The sequence below is a fragment of the Opisthocomus hoazin genome, chromosome 8, assembly GCF_030867145.1.
Source record: "Opisthocomus hoazin isolate bOpiHoa1 chromosome 8, bOpiHoa1.hap1, whole genome shotgun sequence".
NCBI lineage: Eukaryota > Metazoa > Chordata > Aves > Opisthocomiformes > Opisthocomidae > Opisthocomus > Opisthocomus hoazin.
The window spans coordinates 17,255,100-17,274,309 of NC_134421.1; the positions used below are offsets into that span (position 1 = coordinate 17,255,100).

The window sequence follows — 19,210 nt, forward strand, 5'->3', positions numbered from 1 at the left end:
TTTATTCTGGTTTATGCTTTGTCCACAAATATATTTTCGTGTCTAATGTGATGCTGGTGTTGAGTGTGATGGGAATCTATCAGGACACTCTTTTAGATGGTGTGGTGCTTTTTTCTGTGTTGCACTTAATGAAGTATTTGTTATCTGAGATCAGCTGAGTGTTTATGCTGTAGCAGATACTAAGAGGCACGTACAGGTTTGAATGGACTGATGATACACTGTATGTGCGAAGGCATACATTTGCTTTGTTAAGGAATAGGTATTCGAGTTAATGGTGGAGAATGAATGCTTCCGTAAACACATGGAGACAAATATTGGGTTCTTAATCCAGCTCGGTTCTAGTTTTAAAATTTACAAAGGCTTTGTCTATAGGAGAGTAAACCAGAAAGCTGACTAAAATAGTGGTTTTTATACTGAAGAGGGAAATAGATGTGCTTGTGTAGTTTAGGAGATTGGCAGACTGTTGTCATGAGTCACTGAAAAGACGAGAAAAGACCTCGTGGTTTAAGTGATGGGATGTCTAAAGTGAATTTTTGTCATGCACAATTAGCTTTTTTAAAGTAGGGAGCCACTTGAGTATTTCTTCTCAAGTTTTTAGTGTTTTGATCAAAAGCCTAGAAAATACTTAATGTTTCAGTTCAATTTAGGTGGGTATTTTGTGTTTCTTGGTTAAGAAGGGGAAAGTTTTTCCAAGGTGCTTTGCAATACCTGAATGGATCTATCTTGGAATGCCTAACGTCAGTCCACTTGGAGGGCTGGGAATGATAAGTAACATAGTCTGTAAATGTGTTTGAAACACAAATGAAAATTATGGTGTGTATTAATGGTTTTGCTATGCTTTAATGTATTAAGTAAAATTATTTTAGTGTCTTGTGAGTGTCATTAACAATAAAGTTCTTTGATCTTAGCTGTTTGCTTAAGCTCAGTGTGCTCTAACAATGTTTCTGATACATATATATGTCTAGTAATGACTTGATTTTGTGATCTGGTCATTTCAGATATTTTTTCCTGATAAAGTTGTTGCAAAGCTTTATTGCGTTAGAAAATTTGTATGCAGTTTGCAGTGGAAAAGAAATATATAACTACTTAGAAGTATTCTTGTATTGGAATTATATAATGTCTCATTCATTATTCCTTGGCTGTGAAAAAAATATTTACTTTGATCTTCAGAAAGCTATATTCAGAGGTCAAAAATTGACGTATGGGGTATTTGAGTGAAATGCAACTTTTTAATCCTTACTTATCAGAGCTAAAGCAGAGTTGTGCACTATAATAGACTCATTTATCTAGGAGAGGTAAGGAAAGGACACAAAATCAAGCTTTTGGCTGATGTAGTCCAAAATTAAATAGTATTCATCGCTTGCTTAAATTCCAAAATGTGCTGAACATCTGAAGTAAGAACATTCTGTGCTTTTGGGTATATTCGGACCAAATACATGATAACTTCTGTTTTTTAGTTCATAGTCCAAGACTGGGTAAAAATACTTAGAGTTCTTCAATTGCTGATAAGAGAGAGACTTCTAGTGTAAGTATGGTGGGTATAGCCCTCATAAAGGAGTTGAAACTGCCGGATGAGAAAGAACAGTCTGAAATGGAGGCTGAAATTCCAGAATGTCTTCAATTGGTTTTGTTGTTGGCAGGGAGCCTGTGTTTCACTTCATGCGGTGGAGTTAGCAAAATCTGACAACAGTGATGTCTGACTGTTTTATCTCTCCACCCATCTGCTTTTGTTTTTTCCCCACCTACAAATCTTCAAAAAGTAGATGAAAACAGAGGACCCTAAGCAGTTGTTTTTAAAAGCCAGGCTTTTTTAATTGGTAAATTTAGTGCTGTGTTGCTGTTAACGTGGAAGTTTGTGTAATAACTTCTGTAGGTTTCCTTTGTTGCTGCAAAAAATGTTCATTACCCAGGAGCTATCCTTCAGTAGGAGAAGAAAATAGACTGGAGACTTTGTGTTCAACATGTTAGCTTGCCAAGTCAGCCCCTTTACGTGGTGGGAGGGTTGCCTCCGAGTTCTCCCTCAGTACAACAGAGGTGTGTTGTCTGCAATGGTCTGTACAGAGGAATAGCTTAAGTTTCCTGTGATGTTAACTAGTTGGGAAGGAGGGTGTTATGCTCTTCTAACAGTAAAGATGAGCTCCAAGTGCCTAGTCAATTTGCAAAGCAAAATTGGTGATATTGCTGCTTTGTTCTGTTGTCCTGTGGAGTTACTGAAGTGTCGTCTTCTTCTCCTGCCAAAACACTGGCTAGCAGTACAGTGGAACACTGGCTTTACACATTAGCTGTGTGCTTCCCAACTTTTCTAGTTGCACGTGTTACTTTTTTAGGAGTTGAAATCCCAAATGTCAGTGTAGATGATTGATTTGGAGTCACCTGGTATACATAAACTTGTACTGTCATAATCCGCCATTTCTGTCCTGTGGTCTAATGCTGTAGTTCTGTGTATGATGTAAGCAGTCACTGACATGCAAAGAAGCAATTCTGTCTGCATGTCATTTGTGTGCCGGTTGCGTGACAGGGTGTGTTGAGGAACTAAGATGTGCTTGAAACTCACATGTAAGTTGAGGCTGTGAGGTGAGGAGAGGAAGAAAAACAACAGATGGGCTAGATAAGAAATGGGAAGAGCAGTGGAAGGAGGTGGTGGCCAGGAAGGAGTGAGGAGGGGCTGCACTCACTGACTTGTAGCTATGATTCAGCCACATATGTTTTTGCGTGGTACTGCAGATGAAGCCTTGTACTTGTCTCATGCAGTGGTACTAACACCGCCTTTCTTTGGCTGATTCTTCTGCACTCTATCGTTATCTACCCCTTGCTCCCAACAGATCATTAATATGATGATGAACTATATGTCAGTCTTTCTGGTTGTTTCCTATTGATAAAATTATACAGGTTTATTTTCACCTTCTGTCTGTAGTCATGAGCTCATCCATTTGTTCCTGATTGTTTTCTTTTATTATTCATGTTTCTCAACAAGTCGCAGCAAATAACATGAGCATTGTCCTGCTGCTTGTGCTGGGGTCACAAGTCCACCTTGTGCCAGGTGAAGAATGTCCCAAATGACCCTTCTCTTGACTCAGTCTAGAGTTGCGTGCAGGTTGTTGGTGTCAGGTTAGTGGGTCAGTGGCAGCAGGACAGGGGGCTGCTGTGAGGTTCAGCTGTGGATCTGGTGGGTGTCAGTGTCTCACACGGACCAAGTGATGGCTGCTGATTTGTTCCAGTAGACCTTATGGCATTTGGTTTTTAGCATCCTTCTTGGGTGTTGCTTGAATGTGTGGCTTTGAGTCAGTTTGGCATGCTTGCCCTCTGACCTGGCTTGTGCTTCTCTGGTCTTTGCCTCTCCCGTAAGCTGAGATGGGGAACTGAGGATTACCCCTGTTGGGAGCAGCTGCGCTGAGCTGGGCATGTAGTCATCTGCTGCCAGGTCCCTGGGTACAGCAGGGCGGAGGAAGGCCCGTTGGTGGGGCAGATGATGGTTCTTAGCAATGTGGAGAGTGGAGCCCTGCATTTCTGCCCTGGAGACAGCCTTGCTTGAGGAGGCTGGTTTTTCACCCCAAGCAGTGTCAATGGCTCACACTTGAGGAAACATCAGAGATCTTTGTGCTGGGCCAGCTTGATCAGTAGATTTGAAAAAGCCAGATGCTTCACAAAAGTTTGTGTCCTACTGTGTTGCAGATATGAAGGTTGACTGGCATGGTCAAACCTCATCCCTGAGTTTTATCAGAAAGCTTCCATTTTGGGTGACGTAGCAAAGGTGCTTTTTGAAGTCTTATGTTTGGGTTTCTCCCCCTGCAGTCATGACAGAGCTTGCTCATCAGGCTATGGTTAGTCTGAATCCTTTGGTATCAATGTGTGAAGTCCCCAGTTGTCTGGATTGGGCATCTGGGTTTCTCCCTGTGACACCAGGGTGTGAAAATGTGCCTTCAGCATTCCATTCTGAATTGTTTGGTTAAGGGTTGTTTTTTTTAAGGCTGATAGCAGCATAAGTTGCAGAAGACATACAGGGTCAGTGTTAGTGATGGCCAACATAGTGTGCTTTAGCGTACTCTCAGGTGTCAGCTAACTTCTAACTTTGGGAGCTATGATTGTTAACAAACTTGAAAACTTTCTGTAGAAATTTCTGGCTTTGGGGATGTTCCTGATTTCAAAACCCTTTTTGGAGTCAAAGGGATCAGGCTATCTTACAGGAAAACATGTCTTGTTTTCTTAAGGACATAATTCCCACTATCAGTCCTTCACCAAGTCTTGAACCTGTTGGTCAACTTCAGGCAGCAGTGATGATGGGGGAAAGTCCTGAAAGTGTGTTTGCTGACTCCTTACATTTTTCTTCTCCCTTTCCCTTCCACTCAACTTGCATGTGAGATCTTATTAGTCTTCTGAGGGAGATACACAAAAAGTTTGTCTTACCTGTTCTGGTTGTGGCAGCAGCTGCCGCATCGGTCACCATATGTGTGTTCATTGCAGTCAAGACATGGCAGGGGTGCTGCCAAAGGAGACAGAGGAAAGGAAACTTTTTTAAGTTCTGCTTGATCATTGCATAGTTTGTTTATCTGCCATGTGTTGAGATTCTTTTCATTGCTCTCTAATGAGTTACTGCTGTGTGGTTATGGTTACTGCTTGTGTGTGGAAAAGGGGGGCTGTGCTCAAGGGAATTCATTTGTACATATCAGATGTCTAAAGTGACAGGTTCTTTAGTGAGTTTTGTGCTCCTTTTCTGGTAGCTTGGGTTTGATCCTGCTCTGTTTTGTAAATGCAAACTGAAGGCCATTATAACAGATAGGCAGATGTTTCAACCTGAAAAAGGAAAGTGACTAATCACAGGTAATCTCTGGTCATGTTGGTTACTTCTCTGTGCAGGTTGGAGAAGCCTGGTAAGGAGCAGAAGCAAGGTGTTTCTACTAGGGGAGGATGCTTTGAGAATAAATGTAGGAGTGATTAGAAACAAACCTACCACAGGAACTTGTATGCACTTTTTTGGGTGCAGGAAAATGTCTGGACTTGAACCAAAAAGCATCAAGGAGACTGGACACTGTCTCGTCAAATGTTAATGTCAGTTGAAACAATACAGCTTGTTAAAGTATTTTTGTGCCTTTAATTATGAGTTATGGCTCCTCTAGGATCCTGCCTGAGTAATGGTGAGAACTTGGTAGTCTTAACAAAGATGACCAGTTTTCCTGGTCCTCTGTGTCTAGTTTTTTTGGTCTTAAAAGGCCAAATTTTCCATGAAGAATTGTTTTGGTTTCGGCTGCCGCTGGCAACAAAAGCACCACGCGGCTGCCCCTCCCCCTGCCGGCATGCGGAGGAGAATGAAAAGAAAGAGGCAGAAACTGGTGGGTCGGGATAAGGGCAGTTTAACAGAACAGCAAACAGAGGGAACAGCAACAACAACGATACAGATAAGGGAAAAATACAACACAAACTCGCACAACAGACCTGCTCTCCTGGACAAGACCGGCGCTGCGCGCTCCCCAGCTGTGAGAGTTCCTGCCGCGCTGCCCCCCCCCCCCACCGGAACCCAGTGTGATGTCACATGGTATGGAATACCGGGCTCTGTTTGGCCAGGTGGGGTCAGCCCCCAGCCCCTGGCTGTGCCCCTTCCTGGAGTCCGGTGAAAATTAACCCTGTCCTGGCCAAACCCAGGACAAGAATAGATGGGAGTGCAAGGAAAGGAGGAAAAAAAAAAGTCAGAGGACAAATAGCTTTATTGGCAGGATTGATCCTAACTGTTCTTTAGATTTTGGGGCATTCCAGGGCAACAAATGGTATATTCTGGTATGCTAACAGTGTTGAATATGCAAATAGATGATGCATATTGCAGAAAGGAGCATATAGCTTGAGCAAAATATGAATCTACTTCCCCTGTGGATGAATGGTTCAATAGCTTTGTTTTGTTTACAGAGTTCCTTCCTACCATCTCTTTTGACCTTTAGTACTGCTCACTGCAAAGGAGTTACTGTGCCTGGGTGGTTGTGTGTCGTGTTGCATATTCTTAAATTGAAAACTGTTGTGTACTAAAAACGCAGACATACATTGTTATGGCTGTCTGGAGAGGAGCTGTGGGAGTGCTGACAGTTGGGTAGGAGGGTTTTGGGATAAAACCTGCTTATATGAATGAAGGTGGTATTTGTCTCCATTTGGAGTCTGCACAGATGCAGGGAGCACAAAAATGCTACCAGACTTGTGAGTTTTATAGTCCATGGTACAAATTTGTGGTTGGGAAAGCTGAAATGAGAAGTATGTTGACCAAAATCGTCTATAAAGAAATAATCAGGCCAATTCTGACAAGACTGACCTCAAAGGTTGGTAAGTCAGCCTCACTGTTTATAGGAACTGTCTAATTGAGGAGTTAATGTTGTGCGATGGCTAAATACATGCACATAAGGGACGAGGGGAAGCATGTGGGTCAGTATTGCATTGCAGCTGGTTCATGGCTGTGATCACTTCTTGCTTCTCTGAAGTATTCGTTTGCCTTTTACATTGTGAATTTAAGCTATCTTACTTGAACATTTTACCATTTTAATTCCTAGATGGGAATGATGAGCAATCCCAGCCCTTACGGCCAGCCATATAGTCAGAATACTGGGCAGCAGATTGGAGCCAGTGGACTTGGGCCTCAGATGCAGAATAAAGCTGGACTGCAGAATAGCTTACCACAGTTTTCAATGGACAAGAAGCCAGTTCCTGGGGCAGGAATGCCTAACATGGTAAGTAGAATGAAAGGTGTCTCCAGGAGATGTTGTAGTAGACCGAAGTGGAGCAATATGTTCTGGTGTTGCCATATCTGAAGTTGTAGCAGTTGTCATACACAGTGTGAATGCGTGCTCTGAATCCACACATAATACGCTTGCTTCAACTCCTAAATAGCTGATATGAGGGAGAGGGCTGAGTTGTGCTCTCTCTGTTGATAAGTTGCACCTCCACGCTTCGCCTTTCAAACCCTGTTAGCAGAGAAAATGAAATGGAGCTCCTTAACTGAAGTGAGCTTTGCCACCTGTTCGGACACCTTTGCTCTCTTCTCCCATCCCTTTTTTTGTGGTTGGTGTATTAGGCCCCTTCTCCTCCATGTAGCTTTCTCTTGCCTGCTTGTACTCACTGATGATTTTGGGAGAGAGAAGTGTCTCTTCTCAAACGGGTATTACCTATGATTGGGCTTAGAAGCCCAAGTCATGTTCGTTCCTGCTGTGAATTACATGAACACAGAACAGTCCTGATGCTGGAAGTTCCCTGGAAGTTATCGCTGTAGTAGCCCTGTTGCCTCCCCCTTTCCATCCTACACTGTTACTGCAGCAGGACTTAAGGAAAGGGAAAGTAAGAGTGGTGGGAAAAGTGGATGGCCAAAAAGTGGATGGCCCAAGCTTATAAATGACAGGCCTTAACATTAGGTTCCCTAAATTGAGCCTAACACTGACGACTGGATGTGTTTGCCTCATTATTTTAGAAGCTTAAATTGGTTAGGGGTATGACATGCAACATGTCCTGCCTTTTTGCCCCTCTACATTTATTTTTTTTTAATTTGGGAAACAAATTCACATTTCTGAATATAGCTTGTGTTTCTCCCTGCCGGAAGTTCCACCTCTTGGGAGGGTTAGTCTCTTGATGTTAGTAACTGTTGTTGAAAAACATTTCCAGGTAAATTTTGTACCTTTGAATTAAAAAGGCCTCAATCCTGTGAGTTTTATTTAATGTTTTTTAAGTTAAGTATGAAACACTGGAGGTCTAGCAAACCAGTTGGTTGTATGAACCAATAAAGAAGCAGCCAAAACTTGCTGCTCAGAACCCCAGCTGTCAAGCTTGTGTTCAGTGTGGAGTATAGAACTCCTCTGAAGTTGAACTGCTATGCAGTCTTATTGGAACATCTACATACCCTGAGGGGACTGAGTAATTGGTGAAGTCTCTTTGTAAAATGAAGGGTTAATACTAGTATTGAAGAGCTATGGGAGAACTGAGGTTTAGGAATGCAGGTAGCTGAGCTTTAAAAATCTGGAGATCTTCAGAAACATCCTCTAAAACCTTTGGGGAAGAGTCTGTTAGAAACTGAAGGCTATTGGACTGAAGTCATACAAGCAACGTCAAGAGTCCTTGCGCCTCTCTTCGTTGCTGACTACTCCTCAAATGTCACCTGGAAGAAATACAAAGAAATAAACGGAAGCATAGAAAAAGTACTAGATGTTGCCATATTTGACGTTAATTCTGTGGCATTTTTATCCTGAAGTTGCGCTTCATCTCTAGCGGAGACTGAGAGATGCTTGTTTTGAATGCCTGCGTCCAAGTTTCCCAATGGAAAAAGGTTCCCAGAACTGTCCTTTCATTCTCCTGTTCTAGGACCAATCAAATTGAGGCACCTTATACTGAAATAGCGGGAGAACTCTATTGACTCTAAAAGGTGCTTTATATTGTTAATGCAAGAATTGTGGATGCAACTTTCCAGCCTCCAAAATAAGGAGGGGATTTGAGGTTTAAGTGCTATTAATATTTTCTGGTTGGTCTAGCACTGCAAATTAACCTGTGACCGTATGTGAAGTTCTGTTGGTCTTTGATAAGGCCAGAGCTAGGACTAGGAGAGTGATACGGGGAAGAAATTGTGGCTGGCAAGAGAATTATTGCCAGGACTGTTGCTAAGGGGTTTGTTTAGTATGAGTCATCCAGAACTACAGATAGGTGGGCTATTTCCTTAATCACAGAATGTGGTAGTTGTTTCTCTTTTTGTTTTTTTGTGGTGGCCATCGTGTTGTTTACTTGCTAAATGGATTATTCTCAAAAATAGATTTATTTCTGGGAATTTCCTTTCCACCTTCTCCAGGGCCAACAGCAGGCTCCCCAAGTTCAGCAAGCTGGGATGGGACCAGCAGCTTCTCAAGGAATGGGGTCTGGAGCACCAACAGCAGATCCAGAAAAACGCAAGCTCATTCAGCAGCAACTAGTTCTCCTCCTACATGCTCACAAGTGTCAGCGGCGCGAACAGGCCAACGGGGAGGTGCGACAGTGCAACCTCCCTCATTGCCGAACCATGAAGAATGTCCTGAACCACATGACACATTGTCAGGCTGGCAAATCTTGCCAGGGTAAGTGAAGAAGTGGTTATATAGATGAAGTCAACATTTGCAGGAAGAGAAGCGTTCCTAGAAAGAGATGGAGAGTTAGTGGGTGGCTTGTGAAGTAGAATTCTTTTTTAACCTATCTGTCCCATTAAGAATGGAAATCATAAACTTCTGAGCCTTTTAAGTTTAGGCAAGATAGAGGCGACAGAATAGCACAAAGAGATGGATGAAGATCTTTTACTTAACCTTGTAACTCACTGTAAGATGTTTTGGATGCTGCCTTCTGATAAGGGTAGACAGAAAGCAGGAATCTGCAGGTAGGAGCCTACTTGTCTCACTTAAATGGAAGAGAGAAATCTTGAGCAACAGCTAGCCAGGAATTGAGCTGCCACTGGCACTGGTGAACTCTGTCTATCCTAGTAGCCAAGGAAAATGTATACTACCTTTTTGGTAGCCTACACTTGCCCGAGTCATGCCAGTTGCTGGCATTTCAATTGCTTGGCCCAGTCTGCCTGATACCTGATGTATATGGTGTTCTCCCTCGAGCTAGGCAGACGTAGGCTTGGGTGTATAACAGCTTTCAAGTAAGTTTTGGTCGTGCTAATAGTACTTGAAGAAATCTAGCTACATTTTCAGGGCTAGCTAGTGCTGAACTATTTCAAGTATTACTTTACTGACCTGCGTTGATATAGATGTGTGCCCTGAGAGAAATAGTTGCTCCCTACCCGGTTTGTGTTGACCATGTGGGGATACTGGCAGTAGCTTGTAACAGTTTTTCGTTCTCCTCCCTTTTGCAGTGGCACATTGCGCATCTTCCCGACAAATCATCTCGCACTGGAAGAATTGTACGAGACATGACTGTCCTGTATGTTTGCCTCTCAAAAATGCTGGGGACAAAAGAAATCAACAAAGTAAGTCTACTGGGGACTTCCATGTATTGGATAAACCATGAAATGCATGTTGGGAGTTAAACTTTCTTGCACTCAGGTGATAGTGGTGATGCTCTTAAACCTGGGAACATATGATATGATTTTCTTCTTGCTTTAGAGTCAGAGTATTTTTTCATCTCTGATAGCTAGTGTTTATGGAAGCTTTCTAATTTTATTGAATTTTCCTAGGAGAGTGCTATGGGTGAACAAGTCATAGCTCTCTCAACCAAATGATTGGCTTTTTACTACCACCTCTTCCAGCTGGCCAGGTTCTGGAGACTAATGTGCACACCCATGGAGGGTTGTGTCATTTCAGCCCTGATGATATTTGGTTCTGTCTTCATCCTTTGTTTGCATCAGATATCTCTTCCCCCTTCTCTTTGTGTCCCCTTGGTCTTCCTGCCAAAATATTTGGCAAGATTTTTGTCATTGTGTTCTCTGTATGGGTGGTTTTTCCTCCTTTCTTAATGTTGCTTTGGGCTTTTCACATGACTGACATGAGCTGAGGTACTTCTTGTTTTAAAACCTTTTTTTTTAAAAAAAAAAAAGCATTACAGTGGCTGTTGAAGAGCTGTATGTACCCTTCTGCCTTTAGCCTCTGTGACATGATGGGCCTCTGTTTTCAGTTTGAAGCAAACAGATGTGTCCTAAATACTTGGAGTGGGATTTCCTCTCAGCGGCTCAAAGGGAAAACAGCGTGTTGCTGGAATGGCTGGTTGGGTCAAGACCTGTCTCTCTGTTTCACGACTAGCCTCTTCTCTGCATGCTCCTAGAAGGAGATGTTTTACTTCTGAACAGTGCGTGCACTCATGTTCTTTCCCTGTTTTCATGGACTTCTTTGGCTACTTCCTGCTCTCCTTATTAACGTGGTACGTCTCTTCCAGCACTGCTGGGTGGAGCTGCAGTAGGACTGGCAAATACTGGCTCTGTGGGCGTGGGGCAGCAGACAACATCCAGCATAAACACTACCAGTCAGATAGACCCCAGCTCCATTGAGAGAGCCTATGCAGCCCTTGGACTGACCTATCAAGGGACCCAGATGCAGACGCAGCCCCAGGCTCAAGTGAAGAATCAGCAACAAGGACAGTCACCCCAGGGTCTGCGCCCTATGAATCCTATGAGTAAGTTTATCTGTCAGCGTTAAAATACAAACTACAGGCAGCTTTCCTGTGCTATAATGCAAATTTTGTTAACATACTAGGTTAATACTGCTAGTTAATTTGCAAAAGGTATGGCTTTGCAGTATGTTGGACTTTGAAATGGCAAGCTGCTCAGTGGAACAGGAACATTAGAGGGCCCAGATGCCTGCTCTTGCAAAACAAGTTCTCTGGGAAAAGTACTTTCTTTGGAAAAATGAATAGTGGTTTGTTTGTTTTTTTGAGACCAAAAGCATTTTCCAAAGCATTTGTTCAATGTAGTTTTGTAGCTTTAACTGTACTGTATTGCAAGTTTTGGGCCTTTTAGGAGTTTTTAATTGGAAATACATGCATTGGAATGCCTGTATTCAAGTGTACTTCTTTGTCACTCAGACTGCAGCATTTTACAGTTGTATCTCAGATATGAAACGTTTGTTTTAAAAATGAAGAGTAGTAAATACAGACTTTTCCTCTGAATCCTGTCATGTGGACTCACCTAACTGTAAATTGTCTGGGTGGCTTGTTGCAAAATCACAAAAGACTACATAAGAATTGTAATTTGAAGTGCAGTTAATTCTAACCTAGCTATCACTGGTGTCAGATGAAGTAATCTTTAACCATCAACTCTAATTCTGATAGTCTGAGATTACATCACGGGAATTTTTGCCACTCCCAGCTCTTACCATGAGTTCTTTGAGTTAGAGGTGTTTTTTTAATGGAAAAGGGGAAAGATGAACTGGTAGATACTTACGACAAGCTTGTATGGGATTGCAGTGATGCTGCCTGTATGCCCCGTAAGAAGCTTGTGTGCGGAATGAGTGGTCTGTGTGCACAGGAATTCCATGGGGAAAGGCCTGAGAGAGTGCAGAGGACAGTAGCAGTTGGTTGCAGGCTGCAGTTCGATGTGCTGTTTCTGCACCAAAGGACACGCTACTGCTGAGTTAGTCGGGAAGAGGTTGTTGGATAGACTAGACTTGTTAGTGAGATGACTGCTCCTCGTAGGTTGCATGTGACTTGTATACTGCTCAAACTTTGCCTTCCAGTGTGTAAAGCTTTTTTTTTAAAAAAAAAAAAAGCGGGGGGAGGAAAGTCTTAAGAAGTTAGTCTTAAAACAATGAAATTGAAGTAATATGGTTTTCTACTGTGCCTTAGAATGTTTTACAAATAGATTAATTTCTAGACACTCAAGAATGTTACAGTGAGAAGGTTGAAAGGAATGCCATCCATTTTTCTGAAGCAAAATGGTTCTGTTTTCTTTTGTCTTATTTATGGACACAGCGTTTGGCCTGTGCATTTGTATTGCGCACTCCTTGTAGCAGTGCTAAGAAAATCGACTGAGAAGGGCTTGAAAAGCTCTTGGAGGGTGAAGAACTTGAAACTTAACGTGGAAAGGACAGGCATGGAAAGTGTAGACTTCTGACTGTTGTTTCATTGTAAGGAGAGAGTGGAATGGGAACAGGTGGATAGGAATTACGAGGTCCTGGCCTGCATGACAACAGGGCAAGTTTAGGAGAAACTGCAGGATTTGGTGAGGACTGCAATGTGAAAAGATGCAGTCCTAAGTAGATCAAGCGAATGGTTGATTCTGGCAATTGAAAAGGGAGAATTAAAGCAAAGGTTGGCAGTTGTTTTCTACATCAGCTTACTGTCAGATGGCAAAGTGAATCTGGGAAGGAGAAGAAAGTGACTGAGGGAAGGGAGGCTGGAGGCAGCTTTAGGAAAAGGCTGGTAAACACTTGGTTGTGATATTAGAGGTGTGTATTAGGCTTGCTATACGTAAATTCAGGGGATTTCTCATGTATGCAGTGTCTAATTTTGCTTGAAATACAGATTCTGTAGGATTCAAATGTCCTAAATACATGTGAAGCTTGGTGATGGCTTTCATGTTACTGTCAACTTCACAAAGTGACCTATGTGGAAGTTCCAGACAGAAATACACTGCGATTTTCTTCACTATTTGAGTCTTAACTGTAGTGTGTGAAGAAAATGGGCAATTTTTTGTGGTGATTGAGATATGCTGTGATTCAGAAAAGCAGCTTTTGGTACGTAACTAATTACTAGAGGTTTTTGCAGCAAAGAACTGTCATTTTTTACTTCTTAGTACGATTGCTGGAGTTAGTAGTAGGATCCTTAAAGTATGGAGTGAGTGAGAGGGGACCTTGTCAGGTGTAGGTGGTAGCTGATGTTTTAAGTTTTTGAAGCCTTTGTGAATATATATCCTAAGCCCCTGAATGACACACAAAAAAAACCCAAAAAAGCCAACAAAAAAAACCCCCAACCCACAATGCTTCTAAACAAAGAAACAAGTGGTTGGTAATACATAACATTTGCAGCAAATTTAAATTGCTTGTACTGTGAGAAGTTCAGGAAGATGTGCAGAAGAGTGATGTGCTGTGATGCTTCACTTGGGAGGTCGCCAGTGTTGTGCCTCATACTTTTTCTAACTTTGTAAAAGGAAGAAGGTAAAGAGAGTAGTGGGTAATTAAACTGCCTTCACAAAAGTCGAAATACTTGAAAGTCTAGACCCTTGTTACTGCTGAGTAATTAGTGATTTTGCACAGTAAATGGGGTGTTCATTTTAGAATACTTATTCTTCTGTTTTCTAGGTGCAAATCCAATGGGAGTGAATGGAGGAGTAGGGGTTCAAACTCCTAACCTGCTGCCTGACTCAATGTTACATTCAACCATGAATTCTCAAAAGTAAGTTGAGGTATTCTTTGCACGCCAGTGATTTTGTTCAGCTGCAAATGCTGATGATTGGTTGTAAGAAATGAGATGGAAGGGGGTGTACGTATGGGTATTGCATGCTTATACTGGGAGGGACTGAACTGATGCTTGCTGCTAAGAACAGTTGGAAGAGAAGCCTAGTAGTTGGGATGTCTTTGTTCCCATCCTTTCTAGATGTCTTGGTGTCCATTTTAACTTCATTACTACTTGCAGACTGACTTTTTAGGCCATAGAAGTTCTAGGCATCGTCTGTGGAGTATCTGGGCAGATGTGAAGCTCCGGTGCGTTTACTGCTCAGGGTGGCATACCGCAAACCTGCCATTGAGCTGCAGTGGGAATAAGGGGCGAGTTACTCACTGAGGTGTACAAGTGATCCTTGTGCTTAATAATCTTGTGGCACTTCTTGCATAAACAGTGGGGTAGATGTCATTGATGGCTATCTCTCCCTTTGGATTTTGTCGTTTTTGTTCCATTTTTCCAAATCCTTGGGCAGGACAGCATGTACTCTTCCATGGCGTTGTTTTCGTGTCTGTGCAGCTATTTCTGCAGAGTTTGTCCATTGATTAGGGAATGGCTGAACTAGCACTTTGTCCTAACATTATTCTAAAAGAGGCTGTGACTGGAAGATGACTAAGCTTGGGCTAGACTTTCGCCTTCAATTCTTGCTCTGTTTTTGAAGCCCCATGATGAGTGAAAGCGCCAACGTTGCCAGTTTGGGAACAATGCCAACAGCTCAACCATCCAATACCGGAATTCGTAAGCAGTGGCATGAAGACATTACTCAGGATCTCCGAAACCACCTTGTTCATAAACTGTGAGTAGCTAATATCAAAACAATCACCTGTTAGGTGGGTTGCTGCCTCGAAGGTGTGTATGTGGGGGGCAGGAGGAAGCCTGGCTTCTGAAACTAAGGGTCGAGGGAGTGAATTTTGTTAGGGTCTGTGAGAAGGGAAAGTAGAAGCCCAGAAAGTGCATTCTTGCTTTTGTGGTCGTTAATGGAGCTGCATCTACTGTTTTGGGGCTGTTGTACGGGAAGTGTCCCACTCTGTACTCAAGCCATCTACATGGGGGCAGTGTCCCTCGGGAGGAGTAGCAGTGCCACAGTCTGTCGGAAGATTTGCTTGCTGCCTTGTGTTCAGATCCCTGGCGTCAGTGCTGATGTCCCGGTCTGGGGACATCCCGATCACTTGTGTGCTTTTTCTTTCAGAGTCCAAGCCATATTTCCTACTCCTGACCCGGCAGCACTGAAGGATCGGCGTATGGAGAATTTGGTGGCATATGCTCGGAAAGTTGAAGGGGATATGTATGAATCAGCAAACAGCAGGGTGAGATGCCATCCTGCGTTGTCCAGTCGTGTGTATCTCTGCCTTGATCCTGCAGTGGCTGGGGAGGAAGAGGAGCGAAAGCGCAGATGGGAGTCCCAGGCTGAGGAAGCGCGTGCTCAGGGGCTGCTGAGGGGGGTGTAGGAACCAGCCAGCTGCAGGCATCTGCCTGAGTGTGCCGGGAGTCAGGGTGTGCTGTGCCGGAGACTTCTCGGGGTTCCCTGAAGGCAGCGTGAAGCTTTTCATTGTGGTTTGCCCAAAGAAATGTTGGGACAAGAGAAGAGAAATGTCCAGTGTTGGCCCAGTGTTTGCCAGCAGTGCCCTATTTTGCCCTCCTGTGTGCCCGGCAGCCCCTGCAAAGGGAGAGGCCCCCCCCCCAGCTGAAATGTGTGTGTGGAAGGCTGTTTTCCAAGCTTGGGTCACTGGGACCTGTTGCCTTTTACTTAATGTGTGTGTCGTCTCCTTTGCTGACTTGTATTGCTCCCCAACAGGCAGAGTACTATCACTTACTAGCGGAGAAGATCTATAAGATTCAGAAGGAGTTGGAGGAGAAACGAAGAACCAGGCTGCAGAAGCAAAACATGATCCCGAATGCTCCGGGCATGCCCCAGGCTCCCATGAGTCAAGGGCCCAGCATGGGCCAGCCCCAGCCAGGGATGTCTGCAAGTAAGAACAGTTGGGTTACTGACTGCCTGGTGCAGGGGAATTGTGTACTGTCATTTCGGTAGGCTGGTGACTACTTTGCCCTTCTTGTTTCACAGCTACGTGTCTTGCTCAAAGTCAAACAGAACTTTCTCCTCTTTGTTCAGAAGTACTTGCAAAATCTTTGCCAAAGTCTTTGCCTTGTTTATGTGTTAATTAATGACCATAGATAGCTAAATGCATTTAGTCTTCTGAACAAATTGCAGTACTGTAAACCTTTACACTTACTTTGAGACGGGGATGGAATGTAGATTAAGTTGCATTCTTAACATCGTAGAACTTCAGTCTTGTTAGATTCACCTCCAGAATTAATTGATTTAAAGATAACTTCAGTTACTACAAGAAAAATATAATTTCGTAGTATGTAGTTGTGCAGTATTTTTATGTCTTTGAAAGTTTAGGTAGTGCTTGTTCTGTGCCACGTTTGTTTTTCGGACAAATGGCCTTTCCAGCATGCAATGAAAACCAGATACCACTTTTTTCTCCCTACAGCTGTCTTTTATTTCACAGTAGTTCTGTTACTTGAAGTGACCTTCCTAATGCTAAACAGATTATTATTACTGTTAGATTCACAGCTAACCATGCATTTGTGTATTAGAATAAAACTGGCTTTGGAGAGGAGTTAATGATCAAAACTATCATGCTGCTAAAGAGTGTAATGTCTCTTTACACTGTTGGGAAAGGATAAGGTGCTGTAGGCTGTCAGGTATCTGGTTTTTTTGGGGGTAACAGATAAAAACAGGTAACACTATTGTGGATGATATTTTTAGTTAGAAAGTGGAAAAAGTCATCTGCTGACATTGTAATATTGTCTGTCTGGTTAAGTCTTGTAAATAATTCAGATATGGGATTTTAAACTGTACATTTCTAAATAGAACTGCATCCCTTACTCTGATTTAACTATAAAAGGGAACTAGTATTTTTTTGACTTTTTGAGCCAAAATCTGCTTTAAGATTCGATTTTTTTTTTTTTTTTTTTCTTCCCCCTGTGATTCTGGATGGACATCTGTGAAGCTAGAAATAGTCTTTCTTAAAACTAAGTGCAACAGTTCTGCTAACATACTTTCTAGAGCACACACCACCCCACCCCTGTCTCTTCCGAGAGCTTCCTTCTCAGAAGAAAAGAAGTTTTTCCTTTAGTCATTGTCCTGCATGTTCTTAGATACTTTACAGTTAAGAACTGAGTTCTTAAGACAGGTCATGGGAACAGATGTATGGGTGTTAATGACACTGTAAGAAGTTGTCCAAGAAGATAGGGTCAAAATTTAAATTAGTCAACTGAGGAGACAAAAACTTCCTGTTTTTGTTTAACACTGCAGAAAGATCCAGTAGCTCCAGGCATATGCTACAAGAATCTTCGTCTGAGTTCTTTTTCTCCTGCTTATATCTGAATGTATCTTGGTAAATCCGGTTCTGCGTCTTTTTATACTTGAAGTTAGAACAGGATTTACTGAGCTGCATTACCAAGATCCAAGAAAGATTCTTGAAGGTTGATGCTGTGAATTTATTTGCTGTAACTTCTGTAGAAAGTTGATCTTCGTCAGTAGATGTGACACTTGGTTATTTATCATGTACTCCAGTAGTTCTTAAAGTTTAGAGCTTGGATAAATACTCTGATGAACCATGTAGTTTTCATAGTGTTTTAAATCTAAAGGTGCAGTAACAGCATAGAGTGGTCTGTAGAAGTTCTTATGTTCTGGAATGTTCATAAGCTGCTGAGTTTGTTGTACCTTGATAACATACTTCAACTTTGTCCTGAATTTCTGAAAGCTGACTTTTAAGTCACAGGACATTTCTGTCAATGGGACACACTTATATTTTCAAGGGAGTTTATGGTTTTGCTTCACACTTTGAGGACTCAAGAGTGTTTAAAGTTGCAGGACCGTGTCCGTACTTTTTTTCTTTTACTCATGGATTTTAGCGTGTAATTCTCACTATAATGTTTGGTGGATAAAACCTGGTTGTCTTCTAAATGCCATAGTCTTATTCCAGTATTTTTTTTTGCCAGATGGTCCTCTTCCCGACCCAACCCTGATACGTGCCAATGTGCCAAACCAGATGATGAATCGTATGCAGGCACAGCCAGGTAACTATTTGAAGAAAACTTACTGCTGTGATTTTGAAGGAATCTTGAAATTGGACAGCTCTTGTTGACATGCCGTAGCCCTTGTTTCACCTGCAATTTCCCCATTTGATTAAGAAAACAGCTACTATGTTGTATGATACTTACATAAATGTATGTGTTGTGGTTGTGTATATATAAAAATCCCTATGTATCTCTTTAATAACATTTCATGATCTTGTGAATTCAAGAACTGCTCATTAGCTGCTTACTTTCTTAAATAATTTGATGCGTTTGGAACTTCTGATTGTGTGAACATAGGATGGTGTGGTCAGTCAAACATGGTAGGCTTAGCCACCTTGCATGAGGATGTGTTGGTGGCAGAGGGAAGATGGTGAAAATTATTGGTCAGAAGGCAGGGGTGGAACCTTTGTTACATATTCAAGAAGTATTGTAGCCAAAATTACAGAGTACTTAATGAAGTGAAGATACAGTTTGGGATTCAGTAAGTGAATTTCTAATACATAATCAAAATAATGCGAGTTATTTGAAACAGTTAGTGGAAACAGGTCTTTTGCAGAGAAAACCCTAGAAACCTACTCTGTATTCTGGAGCAGTATGGTAGCTTGGAGACTTTATTTTGAAATTGTCCCATGTAACCAGTTGATAGAAGGAAATACTACTTTTATAGTTTCGCATGCTTAAAAACTGATTGCTAGAAAAATAAAATAGGAAGAAACTGACAGCATTTCATCTCCAAATGTTGAATGATGCCCAAAGGAAAATTCAGGCTTTTGTTTATAAGTGGTTTTTTTGGCACAAACGTGCAGGAATGAATCAATTTGGCCAGATGAACATGCAGCTGTCACCGATGGGACCCCGGCAAACCCCTCCTCTTCAGCACCCTGGACAGCTAAGCCAGGCTGGGGCCATGAACCAGGTCAGTGGGCGTTTCGTCCAAGGGGTCGAGCTCACAAGTTTGCTTCTGTTGGCCATGATCTCCTTTAAATAAAAAATTAAAAATCGTTTTTTTCTTCATTCTTCTGACCCTTTGGTTTCTCCTTTTGCATCTCCACTGAAAGATTTGTCTGGTCTGTCATAAGCCTTTAGATTTTGGTGGTAAAAATTGCCTGAAAGTTATGTTTAAGTGGCTTTTTGTACTGTTACATTCTTAAAACAAGGAACAAAAATAAATCTTAAGTTACAGTCCCAATCTGAAATCAATATCCTTTTCCTCAGCTTACGAGGGAAATCATCCTAACTTCTGTGTTTTGAGAGGAGCTGTAAGCAGGCTTTC

The 19,210-nt window shown here is 42.2% G+C and overlaps 1 protein-coding gene across 7 annotated transcripts in view; it reads left to right on the forward strand.

Moving 5' to 3' along the window:
- EP300 (EP300 lysine acetyltransferase) overlaps positions 1–19,210 on the forward strand; it is a 69,576-nt gene that overhangs the window by 17,046 nt on the left and 33,320 nt on the right. For all 7 annotated transcript variants that reach the window (XM_075429529.1, XM_075429525.1, XM_075429528.1 and 4 more), the window contains 10 exons: positions 6,525–6,701; positions 8,798–9,059; positions 9,833–9,946; positions 10,849–11,085; positions 13,707–13,800; positions 14,507–14,641; positions 15,035–15,152; positions 15,641–15,815; positions 17,860–17,937; positions 18,744–18,853. In XM_075429529.1, coding sequence (XP_075285644.1) covers positions 6,525–6,701; positions 8,798–9,059; positions 9,833–9,946; positions 10,849–11,085; positions 13,707–13,800; positions 14,507–14,641; positions 15,035–15,152; positions 15,641–15,815; positions 17,860–17,937; positions 18,744–18,853 — 1,500 coding nt within the window. The remainder of the gene's footprint in view (positions 1–6,524; positions 6,702–8,797; positions 9,060–9,832; positions 9,947–10,848; positions 11,086–13,706; positions 13,801–14,506; positions 14,642–15,034; positions 15,153–15,640; positions 15,816–17,859; positions 17,938–18,743; positions 18,854–19,210) is intronic.